This window comes from Calypte anna, chromosome 3 (genome assembly GCF_003957555.1).
Source record: "Calypte anna isolate BGI_N300 chromosome 3, bCalAnn1_v1.p, whole genome shotgun sequence".
Taxonomy (NCBI): Eukaryota; Metazoa; Chordata; class Aves; order Apodiformes; family Trochilidae; genus Calypte; species Calypte anna.
Window position 1 is genome coordinate 9,781,922 of NC_044246.1, and position 26,574 is coordinate 9,808,495.

Genomic DNA, 26,574 nt, shown 5'->3' on the forward strand with positions numbered 1-26,574 from the left:
GGACTGCTTATTTTACTGATAACAAGAGAAGTGGTCACCTCCTGATGAAGTGAAATAGAGCACTATCTTCCTTCCATTACATTTCTGATCCAGAAATTTGCACCAACTGCAGCCTCTTGCTCTTCAGTTTTCTTGCTTTTTGTATTTCCTATCCCTGTAGCAGCCAGAAACATTATATCCCATTGCATTTCTTGCATACTTTATAATAGCTGCACCACAAGTAAATAGTTTTTGATGTGCTGGTCTGATCTGTGTCTTCTGATGTATTTCATGGTGATGAGGATGAGGGCTTTTGTTCCTATTGCTCACAGGCTCCTAGACAGAAACAGTGTCTACAGTGAGATGAAAAGGCAGAGCATCATTACCACTATGGGGGACAGATCCAAAAGGTTCTATAATCTAATTTTAGTTCATTAATGACTGTGTTGTTAAAATCTTCCATCCTGACCTTTCTCTAGCTGTGTCTAGTTTTCTGGAATGCAATGCCACTCTCAAACTGCAGAATACAGCTCCTGACTACAGCTTGCCCCACCTTGCCTCATGGTTTTGATTCCTGGAATATGATCCACCCAAGCAATCCTTCTCAGTGCCACGTTTTCACCCTCATATGTTCATCTCAGGGTTGCCTTCCACCTTGACTCACTTTTTTAGAATCTGTGTTTTCTTCTTACACCAGTCTGTGTCCTCTCCCCTCCAGCTTCCCCCAGCTGTCCTGCTGGCCTTAGGGTGTTATCAAAGGAGAAGATTCCTGAGCTGCAGCAGAAGGCTATGATCAAGTAGATCAGGGCAGAGCTCTGTGAGAGCAGTGCTGCTGATCAGTGCTTATTTACATCTGCTAAAGATCTGGTACCTAAAATCTTAGGAACTTGCACGTAATTCATCATCTAAAATTGTCCTTATAGGTGGGAGATGTAGAGAATTACTGATAATGTGAAAAGAGGCCCACAAAAGAACAGTAATTGGCTCAGATGCCATTACTAAAATACCAAATGTCTGTAGTAGCTGATATTTTAGATATTGCTTTCTACATGGAAGCATCACATTCTCTTCCTGTTCACCTAATGCTGATGCTCATTCTATGTGGGCCAGAGTGGAGCTACCAGCTCCCCCTTCCTTTCCTGACCTTTGTCTGTTGCCTTCTAAGGTGAGGATCTGCTGCTACTTCTCCCATAATGCATTTTTTTCCTCTTGATGCTATGATTGTTATTGTATCTTTAGGAAGTACTTCTATGTTGTGAATTATATTTAACTCTCACACTGGTTTCTTTTATCATAAACAAGCCTTACAAAAATCTCTATTAGGTGCTTCCATGTAAATTCAATCATTTTGTTTTGTTCACAGAGAAGCAAAAGACGGATTGCATTAATTAAAAAAAAAAAAGGTCTTGCTGTATGTAGACTGGTCCCTTATGGTATCGTATACTTCTCTTCAGTCCTGTATCAACAATGTGTTGAACAAGGCTTTCATTTAGAAAAGGGGAAAAATATCACCTAGCTTGAAATTTCAAGTATAGATTTTGTACAGGAGGGTTAGTGAAGCATACAGACACTTCTTTGTCTAAGCAGTGTGCCAAAGAGAAAAAGGCCAGAAATGACCCTCTTGGAATGTGGAAACTTTGGGACCATAAATGAATGGTCCATTTTCACTGTAGCAAAGAGTGTGTTTAGAGGTACACTCATTGTTTATTAGGATGTTCACCTAGAAAGTGATGCAAAAGCTGAAGAGGCTGCTCTGGCTTATCCACCGTTTGTGGTGGGACATAACAGAGTTCTCATGCTTTTCTGTTCAGCATAGCTGTAGATGTTGTGTTGGGATGCAAGCTAGTAATCCTAGAGAATAATCCAGGCAAATCCTGGCCTTTCCCAGCCCACCCCTCCATCAAGAGAACTGTTGTCATGTGGAATTAAAGCACTCCTGAAATGACTTACCATGGCTTTTACATCATGTTCCCATTTGCAACTCCCTGGAGGTTATCAGTACAGTTAATTCATATGACATGGGTATTTTAAAGTTAACATCACAAATCAAAGTATATTTATAATACTGGTTTAGTAGTCAGATAATTAGTAATGTGTACATATTTTAAAAAGAAAACTCTCATCATTCAGCCAAAAACTTAATGCTGGATTTTCTGTCATTAAACTGACAGGATGTTATAGCTGCTGTAAATAATAATGACTGCTAAAATCTTTTAGCCTCCCCAGTGTGCAAATCAATCAAACATGGATTAACTGGTTTCCTCTGATGTGGTTTGCACTAATCCAATATTCTCTGATAAGGGGAGAAGGCCTTTAATTAGAACATTTCAGTTTCTCTTCTGTGTATGCTATGGATTCTCAGAAAACACTCTTTAGCTTTATGAAGTACAAAGTCAAATAAACTTCAAAAATCTATTACCTGAGTGATGCCTGGGGACATTTGTGCAGGGTTTTCTCAGGGACACTGGGGCTGGATGCATGTGCCTTTTGGCTCAGATGAGAAGTGGTTTGAACATCATCAGAGACAAGATGAACAGATTGCTCCTTCCTCTTCCTTAGACTGGAAAGTCTGCTGATGGGAGGTACTATGCCACATCCTCAGTCCTCCATGTGCTCTGCTTCATCCAGGAATGATGTGAGGCATCACAGGGGCTCTAGGCAACTTCTGACCTTCCTTATGGGTTTGCACCATCTTTTGCACTCAGTTGCAAGACCTCAACAATTGCGGGACTGCTTTCATGTCCTTTCAGTGGCTTTGCCAGCAGCCACTGCTTTTGCCTGAGGGTTTTTGGAGTAGCTGTATGCTCCAGCAGCATTTCATAGAATCATAGAATTTTCAGGGTTGGAAGGGACCTTTAAGATAATCTAATTTCAGCTTCCCTGCCATGGGCAGAGACACCTCCCACTAGATCAGGTTGCTCAGAGCCCTGTCCAGACCTTAAAAACTTCCAGGGATGGGGCTTCCATGACCTCTCTGGGCAACCTGTTCCAGTGTCTCACCACCCTCATGGTGAAGAACTTCTTCCTAACATCCAATCTAAATCTACCCTGCTCTAGTTTGAATCCATTCCTCCTAGTTCATTTCCTTTTCCCCTGACATCCTAAAAAGCCCCTCACCAGCTTTCTTGCAGTCCCCCTTCAGATATTGGAAGGCTACAATGAGGTCTCCTGGGAGCCTTCTCCTCTCCAGACTGAGCAACCCCAACTCTCTCAGTCTGTCTTCATAGGAGAGGTGCTCCAGCCCTCTGATCATCCTTGTGGCCCTTCTCTGGACACACTCCAGCACATCCATGCCTTTCTTGTAACAGGGGCTCCAGAACAGGGCTCAGTACTCCAGTTGGGGTATCACAAGAGCAGAGCAGAGGGGGAGAATCACTTCCCTTGATCTGCTGGCCACACATCTCTTGATGCAGCCCAGTATATGGTTGTTTTTCTGAGCTGCAAGTGTACACTGACAGCTCATTTCCTTTACTCATGGCATGCTCTTGACACAGTGATCCCATCTGGGGCTGTCCAGTGGGAATACAAATTTCCCAGTTACACTGCTCTGCCTTGGGACTCCCTAACACTGTGGGTATTACACGTATATTGGATTCAGCAGCTCAGTGACTTTGTTATGCTGCTGCAGAGAAATACAGAAGTCAAATTGCTCTCCTTGGCTGATGGGCAGACAGACTGACAGCAGCCATCTGACTTGAATGGTTTCATTTTCATGTTTTAACAAAAAAACCAAAAACCAAAAACCCAATCCCCAACCTAAAATAAAAGATGAAAGTTATTAAAGGTGACAGCTGTAGAAGACAGTCTTTGGCAATGTCTTCACTTTCACCCCTTCCTGGATGCCATTATGTTCTTCAACCAGTAACCACTTCACTCTCTTGTAATGCCACCTTTGCTCTCTTCTGTCCCTTTTGGTCATGAAATTTACAGTGAAATGATTAAGGATTGGAGGGGAAGAGGTGGAGACAAAGAGGAGAGGCTGAACAGGGAAAGCAGTAGTAAGTTACTTTACTAAAATGCAGGCAGGCTGAATAGCTTCACTGAAATTTTCTTGAAGCAAAGCAGAAAACTGCCCATCAATATGGATAGCCTTAGTTCTTTCTGATATTGGGGAAATTATTAGCATCTCATAGCTAATACTTTCTCAAGAACTCCAGGCCACTCTTATGTAGCTTGTGTTTGTATTTTAGCTTGTGTTTGGCTTTGTTAGGATTTTCAGTGTGTATGATTACCTGAACCCTTCAAAGGTTGGTGTTCCCAGAAAACCAGGCTTGCCCCTATTGTGCAGTTCTATAGACTTTCCCGACTATGAGAGAATCCACAGCTAGGCAGGGAGAGCCTGACCTGGTTGCAGTGCCAGAGATGTGACAAACAATTTTAATCGGGTTTCAGATGTAATCAGTCTTGTCAAGTCTTCTGTGATGTGCTTGGGACTTAGCTGAATCTTATTTCAAGTTCCCCTGTAACCTGAACTGCATCTCCTCATTTTGAAGCCTGGGAAAGCCTCCTTCCCACTTTCTGACCTGCTGACTGATGTGCTAACAAGCTGTGCCTCGTGTGTTGAATCAAGGAGGAGGAGAGATGCAGCTGGACAGTGAATGTTTCATGGACTGACTCTGGGGCTCTTGCACCATGTGGATGGACATGCATCTGTCCCATGCACATGATGGGCTGGTTTCTGACTCAGCACATGGAGTTTCATGCACTGGAATAGATGATGAATAGAACCAGACATCTGTTTTTGACTCACTCAACAGATATTTTACATCCTCAAGAGCTGTGTTGTACCCATGTGGGCTTTATCTTGACTACCTAAACGTGCATTTAATTCCTTCACTGCATAAACCAGTCTTCCACAGCAGTGGTTAATTTGGCTCTATTGTAGAACAATAATGGTTTGAGCAGCTGGGAATCAGAGAAAGGAGAAAGAGTGAGGAGAGAAAAGGAAGTTACATCTCTGTCTTAATGAACACAAATTTTTAAAGACTTTACTGGGGAGAAAAATATTTCTTTGACACATGCTAAGTCTGCAGTGTAAATGATCATCTCAGATGAACTTATACTAAAAATTTACCTCTATTTCTTCTTTTCTTTCTTTTTTTTTTTTTTTTTTCTTCATTTGAAAATTATGTTTGGAACCTTTTGAGAAGGTATTGGAATTCACAGCTTGGAGGAGAGAACATTGATTTTATAATTTTTATTGTAGACACATACATGCACAGGCTGAAGCCGTCACTGAAATAGTCTGTAACAAATGGATCTGATCCAGAAAAGTCTATGTAATTAGATTAACCTTTGGCCTGGCAAACACTTCATAAAGTTCTGTTAATACAATGTGAGAGAGCTAGTAAAATCAAGAGGAATTTATCATGGACTGAAACTGAAAAAAATCCACACCCTATTCTTTTTTAATTTCATGGCAATGAATTTACAGGATAAATGTATTTAACGCTTTGTCACAAAAAAGATGTTTACACTAGGAATGTTCAACCAGCAGCCTCCATGTTTTAGAGCAGTATTTTAAAAACCTTTACAGCTCTCAAATGTGACAGGTTTCTCTTCCATCATGCACTGAAAAATTGATCTTTAGTAGCAGTTGTTGTTTTTATCTTTGCCATCAGTTTGTTCGGTCTTGTTTCAGTGATCTCTTCTAAGTTAAACTGGAAAAACAGATGAGATATAGGATGAGGTTACAGACCAAGTCCAAATGACCAGAGGAAAATAGGAGTCTGAGCTATGGTATAACACATGGGTGAGAGAGCAGAAGCTTTAGCAAAGCACAGCAAGGGCCCACCTCAGCTCCTGTGAAGGTGACAGGAATTTGATCACTGGCTTCAGTGTCAGCCTAATTAAGTCTCTGAAGGCTTTTGAAAAATCCCTCTTGACATCTGATTACTATTCCCTGCGGTGTCAGTGGAAAAGGATGCATCTCTGTCAGTGCAAAAGATGGCTTCACACAGAACTCTCTTTTACTGCATTTTAGTTTTTTTTTTATAGCATTTCTTTTGTCACTGTGTGGTTAAAGAGAAGTGCAGCCTTCCCCATGAAATACACCATGAGTTTGTTACAAGTGCAAACAAATGGCACAGTAAGTTAATGCAATGGTCTATCTCTAGACATCTGGGTTCACACCCTTACTCAGACCTTGTGTAAAAAGGAGTTTGTAGTCCCAGAGGACTCTCAGTGCACCTCATTCACAGAACTGCATGTTTTGGCAGGTTTCCATCTCTGGCCACAAGAGGCTAGGGTTGGAACAGCAGTAGAGCTTTTCCAGGTGAGAAATAAAGAGTGCTGATAGAGAGCTGCAAGAAATTTTTTCAGACTGTCTATTGTGGATTAATAGACATACCACAAACCCCATGCAGCACTTTTGGTGCATGTTTGTATGCTTCCACAGTGCCATTCATTCCAGGCAGCCACAGTTCTGTACCTTCATGCCTTCCCTTAGTTCCTAAATGATACTGTCAGGTGAGTTCCCACAAGTTCTGGAAGTACTTAACACTTACTCTCAGTAATTTAAGGAGTTATTTTGAAATTTGAAGCTTTGTTGAGCAATGCCTTAATTTTAAAAAAATTCTTTTCATGGAGTTTATGAGGAGAGAGTAGCATTTAGCCTGACTGAGTTCTTGATTGTCAGAGGCTGAGGGCAGAGATGATCTTTCCTCCTCAAGAGACTGGAGTACCTGGCAAAGTAATTTTTAGCATACACCTAAAGAGTCACAATAGTAAGGGCCAGAGAACTGAATTATATATGAATGTATGATGGAACGGAGGGAAGAAGAAATCCTGCTCTTGAAGGCATTGAGCACACTTATTGATGCAAGGACATCAGACAGATCCATACAGACTTATGGACATGAGTACGTGTACTTGACAAAGATTAGGTCAGTGGTCTGCACAGTCCAGTCTCCTGTTGCCTCTATCTAAGGCCTGGTGATTTAAAGGACATCTTAAGTGAAGTGGCAAACAGTGTATCAGCTTTGGCTGGGGGAAAGGAGAGAGGAAGGATTCTTTCCTAACACCAGTGGACAATTAGGTGACACAGTATTGTAGGCAGTTTGATTATTTGTAGCATCCTTTGGGACCATAACTGTAGAAGAAATCTTGTTAAGGTCACACCATCTTCCAGACACTAAAAAAACCCCTATTCTGGTCACAGTATTTACCTTAATAGCCTTATGTAGTAGTGATTACTACATATTGAAGTTAAATGCTTGGGATTGTCATTCCTAGAGTTACTTTCCCTGCTTGAGAATGCAAAGTGAATGTTTTATTTATACATTTATCAGGGCATGGTAGAACTAGAAAAGCCAGCTTCATCTTCCTGTTCTTTATAAACCTTCCTCTTAGTATAGTCTCTGGTATTTCAACTGTAAAATTCCTGATGCACAGAGGGTAGCTGAACCTCATCACAGGGCTGATGTTTCCATTTGGGGAAATTAGATCAGTGGTGATACTGAAACACAAAGTGTTTCAAATGTTTGGCCATGCCAAACATTTCCTCCTCTTCCCAAAGGACATCATCAGAGTTAAAGTAAATGGCTGTGTTCAGTCCCTGGGGGAGATACTCAGGCCTTGGGGCAGTGGTGGTTTCCAGCCAGCCCTTCTCTTTTTCTTCTGAAGAAAGAGATAATGGATGAGGCAGAGGAGACCTGAAGGCTAAGACCAACCCATGAACTCCAGCCTCCTCTTTCCAAAGAATTTAACTACTGTTCCTAATTTCTTCTGTTGTGAGGAACTCACTTTTTGGTTTACCCTGACCATGATCTTCCTTTCTTACTTTTTTTCATTCTTCCAATGAAACCTTTTCCTTTCAGCCTGAAAAGATCCCGTTAATCTTTAAGTGCTGAATTGATTTAAGCAAATTGAGGTACTCTGATTACTTAATCTGTCTGAAAGATAAACTCAGTGGGCCAGGATTTTATCCTGTACATTTTGGCTTGTCTGTGCACAAGTATTGACAAGCCCTTTGGGACTACAAACTCCTTTTTGCACAAGGTCTGAGCAAGAGTGTGAACTTGGATGTCTAGAGATAGAGCAGTTCATTTACCTACTGTGCCATTTGTCTGCAGCAACAAATTCAATCAAGAATGTTTTTCTTCACAGCACTTCTCCTATACATTTTTATTCTTATAGAACTCTTTGCAATAGGTTAATGATACAGATTTCTACATGCTTTTCTATATTGATATGTGAAAAGCATTCTTGCTTTTCCTTTGCAGACTCTCTGGAATATGTAGATTAAAGATAATATGCAATGTATGCCTACAGAAACTCCAAAGTTTTTGCACAAAAAATGCATTGTGTTGGCTTTAGCCTGGATTTTGGGGACATTTTTTTTAAAAACTTGTATCAGATGAAGATGGTGAACTGGTTTTATTAATGGAGAAATGTGGTGAATGTATGAAGACTTTGCTCTGAGTGTGTATCTTTAGAGAAATAACAAAGCATAGATCATCTCTGCAAAAAATATAATTGTGTGAGCTTTATAGATATCAGTTTGCTCAGCCTTATTTTCCTCAATTTTATGAACTCTAATGTAAAGGTTTACAAATATTATGATCTTTTTTCCCTGGGATTTTCTGAATTCTTTCAGTACTTAAGTGTTTAATACATGCTCAGTTAGTAGATCAGTTCTTCTGAAGCAGCAACATAATTATCTCATGTAATTTGTTGTATCACTAGCTAGACTTCAGCATAGTGTCTGTCTGTCTGTCATGCTAGATCTCAATATTTATCTAATCAGATTATTTAAGAACTGATGGGGTTGATTACAAATTATTATAGTATTTTTTAATATCACAGTTTCTGTTCTGACAAAATAGAAATTCTGAGTGTTGGATCTTAAAAGATAAATTGAAAGATGTAAAGTTAAAATGGGATTTATTGTAACCAGAAGAACTTCAACTAGATACAAATTTTCAATTTAGGTATTGAATTTAGGTGTGAGAGACCTTCTCTTACCAAGGAAAAAAAATAATTTTGCAAAATACAATGGCTCATCTGAGTTTGGAATTATAACTTCAGAGAAATAAATGTCAGGTTGCAGAGCTTTGGCTTCAAGTTCCTCCCTGTCCTTTGTGGGAGAGGGGGCTATGTTTAAATGGATGTTGATCTTTGCAATGGTGTCAGTTGCCAGATCTGAGTGGTTTGATCCAGTGGCATCTGTACAGTCTTTGGTAGCTGTAGGAATTCCTTCTTTGCCTGCAAGTGTCTGAGGTTTCCTATCCATTGAGCTGAAGTTTTCAGAGGTAATTAAAGGTGATAAAAGTATATCCAGATAAGAAGTTTTGGTTTTAAGTGGTTTTCTTGGGGCTCATGTTAGTATAGCAGTCTAAATGTGATCTGCTATAGAAATTAGGAATTTCTGTATTAGAAATTAGCTTTCTTGTCTTAGGGCTGTAGAGTATAATGGGATCGTGTAGCAGCAAACAAACCAGAATATTCCAATGGAAGTCCCTGGTGAAGTGAGGTACCTGATGCATAAAGCAGGTTATATGTTCCACATTCAGGCACTGGTGTACCTCTCACTAATGGCAGAAGGTGAGCAAGTAGAAGGAATACTGAGTCACTTTTATCTGGAAGTCACAGATTAGTGACATTTGTTTCCACCTGCCTTTGTCCATTTGGTCATTTACAATATTTCAAAGTACATTTTACAGCAGGTTGTAGGCTGTGGATGTTCATGCAGTAACAGGCATAGAAAATTAGACTTAGTGTGCATGTCAGTGAGCTGTACAGAAAAGATTTGAACCACAGGCCAGAATAGTTTGGAAAGAGTTATTATGACCTGTCAAGTAAATAATTCATATTTTAGAAAAGCCCTTGGTATAAATTTGGTTTGGATTCATTTTACAACCTATCAGGTCATTAATCAGGGCTTTGTAATGTCTCCTAATGCAGTTCCATATAAGCAGTTTTCTCTTGTTTTGACATGATGGACTGTAACAGCTTAATTAAAATAATATTAAGAGGTTTACTGAATTCCACACTATGCAAGGACATCCAGAGACAGTCCATTGAAAATGTATCCTGTTCTGTTGTCTTGCTGCACAGTGAATAGGATATGTCCTGAGGCATCTTAACAGAGACCACATTTCTTGCAACATCTACACAAATTGGTAGAAATTAATAACAGAATTGATTTCCTTTAGTTTGGGGAGTTCATGGTCAATATTCTCCTTACTAGAACTGGAATACTAGTTAATGCAGTCAAGTGAGATGTGCAGCATTTAACTACTATACTAAGAGCAGTGGTATAGACACAGTTCTGTATGAACCATGCCATTTGTTAGGCTTTATGTTATTGAATAATTGGAATCAAAACCCAGATATAAATATGCTCAAGGTTGAGATGCACTCTGTCCAAAATAAGATATGTATCCCAATTTTTCCTATGTATAGCAAAGATGCTACATAAGAACAAGAAATCCTTGGCTCTTAAAGATTAAGCAGAGAGCTGTGTGGTTTGTAGCCCTCAGAGATGAGTTGCTGTGAGGACAGTCCTTAAAAAAAGAAAGGGCTAACATATAGTTGTCCATCTATAGAACTGGAGAGCAAGTGATACAGGCCACTTTAGAAGTGCAACTGAAAATGTGCCTTGTTCATTTTTCACTGTAATAGTTGTCACAATGCCTGTGAATGTATGTGAGGATTCCCAGCTGGACAAATATGTGGTCCATTCCACCTGAATTTGGTACTGTCAGTTCCAGGAACAATTTGGAAGGATTTTATGTGTTGAAAGAAGTGAGGAAAAATCAAGTTAGGGTTTTGGCTCCACCAGTAAAAATCTGAATATTATTGTGGTTGCCATGATTCTCATTTGGCCCCTGGCCCAATCCTGGTCACATTTGCTTTCTGTGCCTCTCATGTTTCTTACTGATGCCTATAATCACTCTGTACTCCAGCAGTCCCATGTCAGGACATACCTTTTTCAGATTTTGTGGCATAAAACCATCCTTCCCCAGCCAGGCAGGCAGTACAGCTGTCTCCTTCTCTACCACACAGTGCTCATTTAGCATTACATTTAGATTTGAAGTTTGAGTATTTAATCAAGCTGCATTCTTTGCTGCACATTAAAAATCACTCTGTAAGTGTAATTTTTTGTGGGATCTTCTCCCATTTATCTTTTTAATTTTTTTACCATGTTTATTTGTTCTATGTTCTAATGTACTGTTGAAGGATGCCTCTTAAGCCCCTCCTTCCTCCTTTTTTTTTTTTTTTTTTTTTTTTTCCTCCATTAATCTCTATTTTTTAATGAGTGACAAAATGTTTGTTACAAGGCATCAAAGATAATTTTTCCCTGATATTAAGCTACGGTAGTGACAAGCATGGAGGATAATTTATCTTAAAATGAAAGATCCCTTTATTGCTCAAGAGAAGGCCAACTGCTTTAATCATTTGTGAAACCTGCCTGGCATGCAGTACCACCCATGAAAAATAGCAGTGTTACCACAGAAATTTTCACAGAGGGTGGAAAAGGACTGTTTAAAGAGATGGATTTAGGATCAAATTGATTGGTGCAATAACCAGGATATCTCCAGGAGTGTCAACAGAGTTGTAGTGTCTCTGCAGGTACTGAAGGTACCAAGGTGAGTGATCTCAGTTTTGAGAATGCTGGCAGTCATTGTTGGTGCATGGTGACATCACTGTGGTCAAACTGGAAACATAAGATTTTAGAGGAGATGAAGCAGACAGCTGTGTTGCCCATCTCTGAGAAGCATAGGATGGAGCCTTAGAATTGTTGCCTGCCTGTCCTCACTGGTGTCCTCTGTTTGTTTTTATCCACCACCAGATCACTCTGCATTAGAAAAGACAGAAATCAAATTGTCAGGTGAAGGTGAAGCCTTCTTGAGCAGATCCAAGTGATCAAGACCTTGATCTTTAGAAAGCTTGCATGACTGATTCAGTCCCCATCCCCCATAGATATATTGGTGCAATATATCTATAGGATGGAGACTTGCATGGATATGTGGAGTCCAGACTGAGATTCTTATCTATTTAAATAACATGTCAAAAGTCTGACTTAGCATTTGACAAGGAGGGTTCACTTTCGATCTTACAATGAAATTTTTTAAGCCATGAAGGACTAAAGCAAACTTCATTAAACCTCTTTTTTCCTCATCTTGTTCCTTTTTTTTTTTTTTTCCTTGTCAATATTTAGTATAGCCCTTACCTGCTGCTGTTCTACTTATAGCCAGATGCACAGTATCAGTAAAGGAACTGGAGTTGCCTGGTGCTTTTCTGTTAGATCATTTATTAAAAAATGCAGAAACTTTCCAAAACATTCAAAACGACTTGCTTATTTGATCCATGCTTCACTTAGATATCAGGAAGTAAAGTAGAGGTAAAGTGCTTACCTTTGTCTTGGTTTTTGATGTTCAATTGCTTTGGTAGTCTGAAGGTTCTGAAACCCAAATAGAAATGAATTTTTTGCATTTGTATGAAGCATCTCACCCTGTTTGGAGTTACAATGGGGACTGTTTTAAAGGTGCAGCTCAAACCAAGATAAAATATACCTGTGTAACTAGCAGCTCAGGGACATAGTACTATTATGGCTTTTTTTTGTAAAAAGCTCTGGGAATGCTTTGCACTTACACGCAGTAAGTTGTTATTTTGTGTTTTGGTCATGGAAAACCCTAATTATGCTCAATAAGAAAAAAACACATTTGCAGGACGAAACAAAGTTGGGTATAACACTGTATATAACTATAACAGTTCTTGTGGACAGCAGCTGCAGGCTATCAGCCTGGGCCCTTGATAAATGTTTTTGACATTTTCTACAGACACCCCTCACAAAAAAAAGGCTTTTTATTTATTCTCAAATGTTGAATTCTGCATTATTGATCAGGTGCCGTTCATTAAAGACTGCTACTTGCTAGAAAGAATTACACAGTCCCTAAACTACACCCAACATAATGAATCATTCCGTTGACAAACAGCAGTGCTGGAGGAATGTGAAGGTTGCATGGTTAAGCACTCAAAAATCAGGAAATGGCAGCTGAGGTTGAAGGCAATGGAAATTGGCCTGAATGAAGGTTGCAGAATTACAGCAGAGGGCATGCACAGAGACCACTAACAAGCACTGGGTATTCATTCTATGGCAAGCAGTTTGTTACCTGGTCTTGTCACTGTTGTTGTTTATTGCAGCATTTTAACAAGGGAGCAAGCAGTGGATGAAATCATTAGTGGTAGGGGGGTCACTAGGCAGATGGACATTTTTCTGTCTGTTTCTGATTTCTATAGAGTTGCTTTCATCAAGGAAGAGGGTCAGTATCAATGTTATGCTGTACAGAACAGCTGAGGGTAAAAGAAATTAGTGGCTTCCTGTGGTGCAAGGAAAGTTTCATTTGTCAAAGTATTGTTCCTATTTAATTCTCCCCTGGAGGCTTCTGTTTAGTTTTGTTTCTGTCTTTTTGTTTTGGTATAATTGTGCTTCTGTTACTTAGCTAGTTATGTTCAGTACAAAAAAACCACAGGGAAGTGTTAAAGTATCTTGGTTCTGTGATCAGCCAGACCAGGATCAGTGCTAAGCATGCCAAACCATCCTCCTTGACTGCATAGCTGAGTTGCTTTCCATGGGAGCACAGGATGCAGTGGAACTGAGCTGCACTGTACTTGGAGCAAGATGCATGTCCAAAATGCCAATATCACTGAGTTAATACAGAGATCATTTGCACCAGCAGCATAGACTTAGCTTAACATGTTTTTGGATTTTTCGAAGCAAGCAGGAGTACCTTTGCACCACCAGAGGCTGTGTTTGCTGGTCCTGAGCTTTTAGAAACAAATTTGCTCTTTGTGTGACTTTCTGTCAGGCATAAGAGTCTGATTGTAGTACCTGCTAAAGGCTACTGAAAATGCCAGCTATGCTCACCCTTGCTCAGGATGCAATTGAATGTTAGGACTGAAGGAGGAATTTAAAAATAAATAAATAAATACAAGCAGCAACAGATTCTGGAGGAGCTGGAAAAGGCAGCTTCATGTCTGGTATGTAGCCAGGAAAGACCCTCCTGGGCACTCCTCTGCCTACCCCCAAAAAGAGTGGTACCATCCCAAAAATGGCACTATGAAAATGCCCAAGCTCAGTAATGTCCCACACAGGCTGTAGATTTGATTGAGGCCACAAGTTGGCTCATCAGAGCCTGTGGCTCTCTCCCAGTTTGTGTCCTGGGAGGATGTGAGTGGCATGTGAGCCATGAGGGTTTTGGCAAAGCCCAGCTTGAAGGGGTCCACTGGGATGCCATGCAGCTCCCTACAGTGGTGGCATCAGTGTTGGAGATGGAACTTTATGGAGTTATGTGAACACTTAGTCTGCTCTTATGTTCTCTTGTCTCAGACATAATAAATAATTTGGTTTGTTTCAGAAGCATGCACTAGAAAAATCTGTTCCACATGTTTCTGTTAAAGCTCAACAATGCATTTTTAGTTAGAAATAATATATAGCATTACAAATGCTATATATTCCTTAATTTAAAGTGATGGGATGCTTGGACTCTGTAGTTATTGTGCCTCCTTGTACCACTGCCAAAGATAGAAGCATGTAGGTAGTGTTAAACAGGATGCAACATGAAAGAAAAAGTAAATTTAATACCAGATTTATGGCCTTGTAAATGTTACAGCCTACAGTTATGAGATAAGAAACAGACAAGTAAAGTTCAGGTAGTCTGTTTAGGTAAAGCAAGCCTTTCCTGGGATCTTAGATGATTCAGTTGTTCTTATGCCTTATTTATGCAGTTGACAAATGAGCATAATTGTAAATACACATTTTAATCCTGTCATAAGCCTTTGCAAATGCCCCATAGGATCTTCAGGTAAAGGGTTCACTAAAAATATAAATCACAGTGTTGCTTGTATCCAGGTTTTGTAATCTCCTCCTTTTTCAAGCTTCCTTTAATTGGTGGTAGGAAGACCCAACTAAGGTCAAATTTTCATTTCATACTTGCAGATAAACAAGTAATTATTGCTGAATTCAGTGACATTATAACGTATTAAATTTCTCACTAAACCATCGAGCTGTAATCCTTGAAGTCTCTAATGATTGATACAACATGTGGCACCAGAGGTTGGTTATACTCCCTTTCTGGAGACTGGATTTCTCCTGTGAGAACCCAAGTCCATATTAGATACCTCACCTATAGTGCCTAATATGGGAATTGTACCTCCTTCCATTCATCTGGATTCTCTTTAGCAATGTGGTCCCTCATTTTGTTTCAAATTCATTGTTGTCCTCAACATTTCTCAAAACTTTTTCCTAGTCTGTACTATGAACCATCCCTTTTATTTACTGGCTGTCATTACCAACTGCCACTCCAAAGCTTTACACATCTTTTTCCACACTTATCTGTATTAAACTGCAATTTGTCACTTCTTCCAACTTGGCTTAAATAATGCGAATTCTTCTTATCTGATTGCATTCTACTCACTATTTATGGTGTAATGCCAGATACTGTTATGTGCAGACTGGGGAGTCTTCTTTTGTATGTAGTCCTGGGGATCATCTTCATAAATAATGGAAAAGCTTACAGTTGTGATTATACATAATCTGTGCATCTATAGTCTTTGTTTCTCCAGCACTGAAAAGACATCTCAAAGCCATGTGTATAAGAAACTTTGTCTTTTATCTGCATGCTTTCCATAGAAGTTCTTGTTTCCTTAGTCAAAAAATCAGAGAGCCTTGTTCATCTGGGAGTTTCTTTCTTCCTGAGAATGCCAAGCCCTCACTGCCACCCTTTCTGTAATTTGGGATGACATGAGCTGCCCTCTCAAATTTACCGAGCTGTGTCCTCTGCACCTTTTTACAGCTTCACAAAAAGGGAAACTGGGGGTCTTAGAAATAATATAGCAGACATAAGTATGAATGTTGTTGAGATTGCTGCTGCTTTCTGTGAACAGCAGTCCTATGGCAGCTGAGGCAGTACAGTCATTTCTGCTGGAAGGGAAAGTTCCTAAGAGGAAATTTTGAATGAGTGCAGCAATACATGGGCATGGCTTATGACAAAGGGCCAAGTGAGTTGCCACTGCCAAGTCCTCCCTCTCTTGGGGCTGATGGCAACCCTGTGTAGGCAGCAAGAATGATGGCAGCCTTGTCATCAGTCCCAAGAGCAGAGGAATTCCTTTGGTGGCTTGCTTTGGTGGTGCTGCAAAGATATTTTCTGGTTATTGTGGGATCTGTAGATACCAAGATAAACTGAAATACGAATAGAGGAACATATGGCACATCACATGCCTGGGAAGCCACTACTGCACCACTTGAGTTTCTTGCATTTAACTCAAAGGATGGAAAACATGGCCGTGATCTGCAGGGCTGCATGGCTACGAGTATGTAGTGGTTTAACCTTGACAGACTTCTCAGTAACCTTCACAAAACTTCTCATTCATTCCCACCACCTCCCAAGTGGAATGCTGAAGATAATCAGAAGGCTAAAAGTGAAAACCTTTGGGTTGAGATAAAGACAGTTTACCAGAAAAAGCAGCAGCTGTGTGCACAAGGAAAGCAAAACAAGGAATTCATTCACTGCTTCCCATCAGCAGGCAGGTGTTCAGCCAACTCCAGCAAAGCAGGGGTCCATCAGACAGAATGGTTACTTGGGAAGATAAAAGCCATCTCTCTGAATGTCCTCTCCTTCCTCTTTCTCCCTTCAGCTTTACGTGCTGAACATGACATTATATGGTATCAAGTATCCCTTTGATCTATTGTGGTAAACTGTCCTGGCTGTGTCCCCTCTCAAAATCTTGTGCACCCCCAGTTACTATGAAGAAAATTAACCAGCCCAGCTGAAACCAGCACATACTATGAAGTAAATTAAACAGGAGCAGAAAATGTTCCAGGGCACTGAGACTCAATCATCCTCACTCTGCATTGCTAAAAGTCCCTGGCAAGGGACAAGACTGCTCTCCTAAATAATGCCTGGCACAGTTTTTAAATTAGCATGGGCAAAGGGCTGTCTTGGCTGGGCACTGAATATGGGCACACTGTAACACACAGTGACACCCACCATAGCAGAGGATGAGAATTATAGGGGAGGATGTTTGACTTTCTGTGTCAAGGAACAGTTTTTTACTGTGTTTAATTTAGTAGACAGATACCTTATATTTAGAGACCCTTTTGGAAAAGTTGTATTAAGTAGAAAAAAGGGGGAAGGGACCCTCTACTCTAAAATGTTACTGAAGTGAAGCAAACTGTATTTGAAAGATAAAGAGATCTGGTGCCAAGAAAATGAGGAAAATTCATGGCTACTCAGCACAGAAAAATAATTTTTTATCAGGGTGACAGAAGCAGAGCAAACTTTTGCAGTAGTATTTTTGAAGCTTAAATAAGGTGTCTGCTGACTTTGAGTTCAGCTGGTTTTGGTCCCTCACAGATCTAGGTATGCATTTGTGGATTCATGTGCAAATATGTGGAGAGTTTCAGAAACTGACAAAAATCCTCCTCCTATTTGGGGCAGCAGGCAGACTGTCCCAGCTACGCAGGTCTCAAATGCAGATTTTAGTCAAAGATATCAGAAGAAAGCAAAAGGAAAATGAGGAACATGGTTTTGTTGCATGTACAGAGGCTTAGGGAAAAATTGGAGATTGTTTCCATGATGGGATGATCCTCAAGTCTTTTGTTTGGCTTTTTTTCCTGTTTTGTTTTGTTTGTTTGTTTGTTTGTTTGTTTGGTTTGGTTTGGGTTGGGTTTTTTTGGTGTTTTTTGTTTGCTTGTTTTTTGTGGCTTTTTTGTTTGTTTTTTTTCTTTTTCTTTTGTGTGCGTGTGTTTGTGTGTGTTTGTTTCTTAAGCAGAAGAAAGTTGCATAGCTCTATGGTAATCTAGTAAATGCTGAAGTAGCAATGTGACAGCTGAGGGGCTGATGTACATGCTGGCTGCAGACAGTGTCAGTGCTCAGCACTGTCTTCTGACCATCCCAAGTTGCAGTGACAAAACTCAAAGCTGCTGCTGACACCAGCAAGCTGAGGTGACCAAGCCATGCCTTGTGAGCTGGATGGATTCCACACCAGACTTTACTGAATCTACTAATGAAGTTGCATCATCCAATTGAAAGGGGATACAATCCCAATAAAGTCAAGTTTTTCAAATATGATTGGTGCCTGAGTAATGTAAACTTCTATTACTTCCCATTATTGCTACAATTAGTTTAACTGCTATACAGGATGCAGTTGATGACCCAGTAAAGTTTTAGCTATTACACAAGAAAGAAACTCAGGGACAGTCTTTAAAAAGAGGAGACCTAATGGTACTGCTTATTCGGTCGTTTTCACTGATTTTCCAAAGCAGCAGTAGCAATAACAGCCATTTCCACAAAGAAGGTGAGTGATCAGGTCTCAATGTTTTTTAATTTGTGCTTAAGTAATGTACAGGAGCCTTCAGGAGTTTCCTTTGTGAAAAAAGAAAGAGGAGAATGAGATCTGGTTATACATGCTTTCTGAGCAGTTTACAGTGGCATAATTCATCAGTTCAGTTTGTGTATTGTTGGTTTTTTCTTTTTTTTTCTTTTTTCTTTTTTTTTTTTCCCCCAAATGTGACCAGGAGATTTCTATTAAAACAAAGTCCACTCATACAATTCTGTATTTATCTCATTCCCACCCATCCTGATTTATCTTCACCTAAATTCCTGGATTTTATTTGAGCATGATCAGTTAAATGTCTCATGATCTGTAAGAAAGATCCTTCAGAATGCTGAACAAGCTGTTCCTGTATTCTCTGGTCACTGTAGAAAAGTCTCTAACTTTACATCCATCATGCAAAAGCCTGTATGTGCAAAAGCATTGGTGATATCACAGCTTTTCTTGTGCTGCAGTATTCTGTGGCTTGCTACAGCAAAAAAATGCATGCCTGCCACCATTATTTACAACTGTAACAGTGAGGAATTACAAAGCCCACTCTTCATTAACCTCCAATAAGGCTGTTCCTGCAGCCAGTGATTGCCATTACATTGATGGAGTGCTAATACAGCTCAATAGCCCCATGGCCCGACTCGCCTGTGGCTGCACGGCAGCTCCTGCCTCCCACCACCTCCCAGCACACATCCAGCAGAAGCTGCTCCAGTGATTGATGAGAAAAGCAGCTCAGAAAGGCAAGCACAGTGCCCAAAGCAACAGCTGTCTAGCCCTGTCCCTGCAGTAATTAGATAAATGAACCCCAAATGAAACCTTACAGGCAAGAGTAGAAGGAAGTGATAATATCCCCAGCGTCAGCCTCCAATCATGTTTGTTGCCTCATTCTAGCCTCTATTTGTGTCTGATATGGATTTGACACAGTTTACCTCTCCCACCTTCTCTGCTCTTTTCACTGCCTGTCCTCCAGACAGACCCCTGTGAGCAAAGGAGACACAGGAGTAGCAGGGGCTGGGGCTTGATGCTTGTTTGCTGTTTGTTTTGGTGTTTTTTTTTTCTATTATGGCACCAGTTCTACTTTGTAGAATGTGCTGCATCTCTGTCCTCCTGAACAGAGGAAGAACATAAAAAAAGGTCCATGGTAGGTCACAAATGGAGTTCAGCTGGGGGAAATCCTACAATCTGGCAATTAGCAAATCCCCTCTTCAAGAAATAGTTGATGGGTTTATAGGTATGTGCTAGCTAAAAATGAAGGCAAAAGAACATATTTCAGACAGCTCAAATTGTATTAGAGCTGATTAAATGGTCTGTGCTTATTTTTAGAGTACAGAAGAATACTGATATCATAGAAATTTCCCTGTATCTTCCATTGACATTGAATGATACCTGTGAAGAAACTTTTTAGTGTCAGTAATTATGATTTAGAGATAAATTTATGAAAAATTTATGCATATTGAATGTTTATAGTATGCTTATAATTAAAATATACATACATCTATATACATAAAATAAATATATTGACAAAAATACAAAGAAACTGTCTTGGGGTACCTAAACAACACAGCTCTCATTCTGCTTTAATTTATGGCATTGCACATGGGGTATTGCTGTGGTATTTAATAACTGTAGTATGCATTCAAGAACAGAACAAGTCTTTGTAGGCAGGAACTCAGGAATTGAAATCCAGAGAATTAAATGGGAGTCCTGTTGGATTGATTAATTGTCAGATGAAATCCTGTGAACTAAGTGGAGAAAACACATTAAAAAATGCTTCCAGCATGAGCAGAATTAATAGGTGAAGTTATAGCCTAGAAAAGACACAATAATGATGCAGATCAAGTGACCTTTTATTTTCTATTTCCATTCTTAAGGTTAAAGTAGTTCTTGCTGAGTTCAGCCAGATTTGCAAAAGTGTGAAATTCGATCAAAACTAGACCCAGGTTGTTTGTTTCACCACCAGTGCATGTCTCAAGAGGCTGCTTTCATGATTCCCTGCAGAAACAGTCAGAGATGTGTCTAAGGCTGAGCACTGCCAAGACCTCATCACTGGGATTCAAATAAAATTCTGGCAGACTGAGTGGTCCCATTAATCACAAGTGGTATCTCTTAAACCCTTCAATTACAAGAGATTAGTGGGAAACTGTAGCATTCAACTAAAGGAGTAATGACACATAGGAAGTGAAGCAGAAAACCTGCTTGCTTCTTTTTAAGCAGAAGTTCAATTTACAGTTTATTTAAATATAAATTGCAAGCATAAAGTATTAGAGTTCTTAAACTTCACTGTTCAGTTAGTTTCAAATTATCCATAGTGTATTTTTGCCTTCCCCAGAGCAGGACTGTGATCCTCAGCCTGTCTGTTCCTCAAATTGAACTGAAGTCTTTAAAACCCATTAAGCTCCTGTGCTATCCCCATAGCTGGCTGAGTTATATTCTCCTGTCCTCTCACTGCCTCCCTTGTGGCATGGATTGCAGGGGCCAGCCTGGACTCTGAGCCTCCCCCTACTACCCCCAGCTATAAATTGCATGAAGGACTATGAAATGGTGGAGGGGGTGGCCATGGTCTCCCATAATTTCTACTGCTGTAGCTTGGTTGATTTACTCTTGTCATAACCACTGTTGGGAAGTGCTCTGCACAACTCCTTGGGTTTAGGTTATGTGCATAATAATGTTTAATAATGGAGTGCCTACCTCATGGCGTTTGCCAGTCCTTTGAGCCTAGAAATGACTGAATGTATCCATATACTTGCAGTAAAGTAAGCTGCAACTCAGACCATTGTACAGTTGTGGAGTGTAAAACAGAGACTCTGTCACTCTTGTTCACAGTCATACTGTGTCTGAGGCAAAGCCATTAGTAGGGGTCCTGGATCCCCAATATCAGCCCAACTCCTAGACACCAAGCCTGCCTGTCTCCTCAGGAGATGAATCTAGCTCAGGTATTTTAAAATCCATTTTGGAGAGCTTAGCTTATTGTTCAACAGTTATGTATGTAATTCTGAATCCCAGTAGGTGTTTCTCAGGGCTGAAATTTGCCTGTATCTTTCCTGCTTGTTGGGTTTTTGTTGTAGTCACAGCTCCCATGTAGAGATGCATTTTGTACAGCCTGTGTCCAAGTTTCTGAGCTAATGTATTGTAAATCAGGAGAAATTTGAATGAGTTGTACTGGTGTGAAAGTGGCCTGGAAGAATCCTGTCGCACCTTCAAAGAAACAGATACGTTCAAATAATCTATTGCTACTGCTTGTGTTCAGTGTCCATCACACTCATGCACCCATCATTATTTTCTCTAGCGTGTGATTTTTGCTGCACACTGTCACACAGACCTGTGTGTGCTACTCAATTTGGGCTAGGGACTGTACTGGCCAGGAAAAGCATTTCTGTTATGCTTACAGCAAGAAAACCCAACAACTTCAGGCAGCCTATGAATGAAGGCTTGGGTAATTATTTAAGATGCCTGTGGTGGTATAAAGAAAGCAAGAAGTGTTTATGGAGTGCAACTCATTTGCAGGTCTATAAAACAGACCATGTGAATTAAGTGCTAGAATTGCCTGTTTTTATCTTTTGTCTACAAAGAGGTCAGACAAGTGGCTCGGATGGAGACAGCTCCTGCAGGATGGTCTAGTGGAGGTGAGAGGAATTACCCATGGTAAGCTGGGCCTCAGTGCACAGACTTCTTGCCAGGTGTCATCGAAGTAGCTCTTGAGTAAAAAGTGGTACATCTATCAGCATACCCACATGTCATCAATATGATATTCCTCTGCCCTAACACACATGAATACAATCTTTTCCAACCTAAATGACTGTATGATTTTACACAGATGTGGATCTTAGGGAAATGGTTTAGTGGTAGACGTGGTGGTATTAGGTAAATCACTGGACTCAGTGATCTTATGGATCTTTTCCAACCTGAGTGATTTTTTAATGCTATGAATGACTAAGTCTCAAAACAAAAAATCCCCATTGGACAGGAAGTACAAAGGATCATGGCAATAGCAGTATTTCCTTGAGAAATGTTGATATTTGCTGGAGCTGAGGAGCCAAATGGTCAGTAAATGTATGCTGTTAGACAGCTCCTGGGACTGCTCAGTTGAGCTCTTCTTTTGTACTGATTCATTCAGTTTATCTAATGCTAGTAAATTTTTAAGACTTCAGTTAAATTGGCCTTTTACTCCAGGAAGAGAGAAACCTGATGTCTCAGTTTCTGTCACTATAACTGTTGGAGGTTAGGAGGATTTGCAGTATTACTTCAGTAAGAAGTGACAGGTATTAATCTGATTTTGTGTGAACAGGTTTAAATCAGGACTCAAGCCAGTAATATTATACTGTTATAAAACCAGTGTTGCTGAAGTTAAAACTGAATGTCCATAAAGTTTGAGGCCAGAAAGAATTCATAGACTGCCTTTTTATGAAGGGTTGTTCAATTTCACGCAATACACATTCTCCAAAATCCAAAGAAACAGCCTCAGGGTATTCAGTTAACCTTGCACACAAAGATCAAGGATCTGGAGGACATGGATTCATAGCAACAAAAATATACATAAACTTAAAGGGCAATAGTTTTCTAAAGCAGGGCAAGTATTTTACTTAAAGTAGTTGAAGAATAGCATTTATTTTGGTTTGCAGATCAGTCTAATGCTCTACATATTGGCATCTGTTTAAAAATGTGGGACAGAGTATAAAAAACCAAAGACATCTGAAGTTGAGTTCACAGTGTTGTACTCCCACCCCTCCCTGCTAACTTGACCGGTGCCGCCCTTCTGGGCTGTGAGAGAGACCTAGGGCTGGAATAAATATTCAAACCTTGCCCAGTTCATGTGGACTGACCGCTGCTGGCTGCCTTTGTCCTCAGTAGAAATCAGCTCTGCTTAGGGTTGGGTTTAGAAGAATGCCTTTGGCAAGTCTGGAAGTAGCTTTTTTCAGTTAGAGTTAAGTTTCATAAGCAGCTCAACTGAGCAGTGGAGAACTGGTTCACACTCAGGCAGTATTTTTCCTCTTTGCTTCAACTAATTGTGTAAAATGGAAACTACGTGCACAGATTTGTGCCAATTTCACCATCTAATGACAACCAGTTTTTCCAGGTTAAAAACCATGGGAGTCAGATTCCCACTTCGACTCACAGACATATAAAGAAGACATCACAAAAACACTGAATTATCTCAGTCTCTGGTCTCATTCTGTTGTCTTCAAAAGAGTTGTGTTAAAAATGAATTTTCCCAAATTTTACTTCTTAAAGCAGCTGATTTATTTCCATGTGCCATGAGCTTAGGCCAGCATGAAATAAGATCTGCTTGCAAAGAGTATTGTTCTCCGTGAGATCAACAGGAAATGGATCCTTGACTTGTGCTACAACTTCCTCCCAGGGTGCATCTGCCTTTCATCATCTGGTGATCTGCTCCCACCTGTGACTAAGGTGACCCTTTCTGGTCATTTTCATACCAGCCATCAGTGGGTTTGATACAAGTGACATGTGATTAAGGAGCATTAAATAAAAGTTCTGTTTGTTGTGAAAGGCAGTTTGCTCTGGTGCGGCTGAAGGCAAGAGCTGGCAGAGAAGTGATGTTTGTGCTGTGAAGTTCAGGAGCTCCTGTATCTGCAGGTGGTAAATTTATGGAAGGAAGCAAAGCCAGGTTGTCATCTAAATTGCTTACAAACTGGGCTAAGGATGCAGTATAACCTCATTAAATGCATGAAATTTTGTCTAAGGAATAACATCTTATTTTGTAGCCATTTAATAAGTTGCAAGCTAACATGTTTCAACAAATCTTTTATCGCTTATTGTGTTTCACTCCCTTGACAAGAATTTCAAAATCTGACCACTAAAACAGGGCTCTTTTCACATCTCTTTGATGATGACACTTAAAACAAAGCATTATATCTTTTTGCATTCAGATTAGAATTAGAAAAGTGTAAATTACAGATGTCTTTTCTGTGCTTTTACTGATCAAATTCCTCCATAGAAACTGCAGCAGTTCCAATAGCTTAGCAGTCAAGGTTACTTTTCAGCTTTCTTAATTGGGCCACTGGGCTACAGTTGATTTTTAGTAAGTAAAACCTCATCATTTTACATGAGTAACATTGACACTAGAACATCATCATGCACCTCACAACTCAAAGTACACAACATGCCTGTTGAAGTAGATGGAGATGAGTTCTGTCTTTATTCATTGTGTATTTCAGGCCATATTCTACTTATAATGATTCATCTGTCTCCACTGACTTTCACTGAGATGCTAGCTACAACAAGCAAGTATGAAAGGAAAGTTCATTCAGCACATCAGTCTAGAGCATCCAGCAGACTAACCAGATGCAGTTACCGTTTTGTGTGTTTGTTGACAGGTCAAAGTCATGGTGCGTATTTCTTCCATGCTTGCCAGAGACACGTCTGAGTCCAGCTCTTTCTTAAAAGTTGACCCTCGTAAGAAGCAAATCACGCTGTATGACCCCCTGGCCTGTGGAGGTCAGAATGCTTTCCAGAAAAGGGGCAACCAGGTTCCACCCAAGATGTTTGCTTTTGATGCAGTTTTCCCCCAGGACGCATCACAGGTAGGCAATGTGTGATCTGAACAACATGCACCAGAGCCAAAGTAGTTTCGGCTGCAACAGTGGTGCCTTTGGTGGAGTTAGACCAGGGCTGAATTTAGTCTGCCAGTGTCATCAATAACCAAATCAGTTTATTAATTGCATGCTTTATTCTTTATTGTAAGTAATTGTCCTAAAATTATACATGCAATAAATGGTGCCAAGGAGGGAAATCCTCAATGAATCAGGAAGTTATTGTAGATTATAAATTTTTATTATTGTGTATAATAAAATATTATATTTTATTTGTGTATCGCTGTATGGTGTATTGCTGTATTGTGTATACAGCGACCTGATCAGAACTCTGTTCATTAAGGATTATTTATACAATTTGCAAGAGGAGGATGCAGATATTGGTCCACAAATATTTATGCATATGTATATATTAAAATTTCTTATTTTTGTCAAACTTTGGTTTGATGAACTATGTTACTGAAATGTCATGAGGAGGACAGTAGAAATATAAAGTAACATTGCAAAGTGTAATTAGAAAACACTACTGCAAGTCTGTTTCTGTACTCATCAGCTAAACAGAGCTTAATGATCTTATCACTTGATCTCGGCAGTTAACATCTACACTCATTCCTGAATGCAGTTCAAGGGCAGGCCTGTGGAAAGTCCCTTTCTTGGCCCATTCTATCTACTATTATAGAGATAGCCTAGGAATACCCATGAACTAGGTGAATTTACATCATTTACCATCAACTGTGAAGTGCGTCACAGAAAAACCTGCAAATTTGGATTTTTTTTTCAGCCACTCTTGATAGGCAGTTGCTGCAGAAGCACTGTAAGCCATTCAGCCTGCTTGAACCTTGAATCTAAGAATGCCCAGGGTAACTTTTTATCATCAGCTTCTTAAAATACTGCTATAGTCTTCAGGGTGGAACCTACTGCTGCTTAAAGTTAAGCCTTATAATGATGAAGAGAAAAATTAAGAAAAGTCACCTACCTAGTACCAAAGAGGCTTTGTTCCCCTTAGATTCCTTACCCACTTTCTAGTGAAATTGGACTCAGTCCATAATTGGGCAAATAATACAGCCTGTAAAAATTCCTCAGTACTTGTTTGTTTTTTTTTCTAAATCTAGAAAGTATTTTTAAAATCCCTGAAATAGTCAGTTCTAACAAACTAATCACATCTCTTTATGGTACATGTATTTTGTTTAACCTCACAAAGGATGTTGAAGCTCCAGCTAAAAGTTACATAATACAGAGCAAAAATCCTGCTTCATGTGCTTACACAAGTAATGTCACTCCCACCAGCACCATTGATCAGATGAATAAGACAAGCAGCATTATACTTTTTAATACTTCAATATGCTATCTGGAGCACTGATGACATTATGATGATTTTCCAGTGAAAACACTCAATTGATTTAATTGATTTTCCTTATTATTGTTAACTGTTGTCTTTTTATTTTATTTCTTTTTTAAATACCTATGACAGGCTGAAGTATGTGCTGGGACTGTGGCTGAAGTGATCCAATCTGTTGTCAATGGGGCAGATGGCTGCGTGTTCTGCTTTGGCCATGCCAAGCTTGGTTGGTATTGTTAAACTTCCCTATTCAAGCAGCAAAGTGAATATTTTAAAACCAAGATTGCTAATACATTATACTAGGGAAAACAAACTTTCAATTTCTCTCTGCATTGTAAGTTTAATACACTGTGCATGACCATGTAATACACCTTCAGC

At 39.8% G+C, this 26,574-nt stretch overlaps 1 protein-coding gene across 1 annotated transcript in view; it reads left to right on the forward strand.

The window, feature by feature from the left end:
• KIF26B (kinesin family member 26B) overlaps positions 1 to 26,574 on the forward strand; it is a 276,130-nt gene that overhangs the window by 192,650 nt on the left and 56,906 nt on the right. Inside the window, exons 6-7 of the mRNA XM_030448683.1 lie at positions 24,642 to 24,848; positions 26,329 to 26,422. Coding sequence (XP_030304543.1) covers positions 24,642 to 24,848; positions 26,329 to 26,422 — 301 coding nt within the window. The remainder of the gene's footprint in view (positions 1 to 24,641; positions 24,849 to 26,328; positions 26,423 to 26,574) is intronic.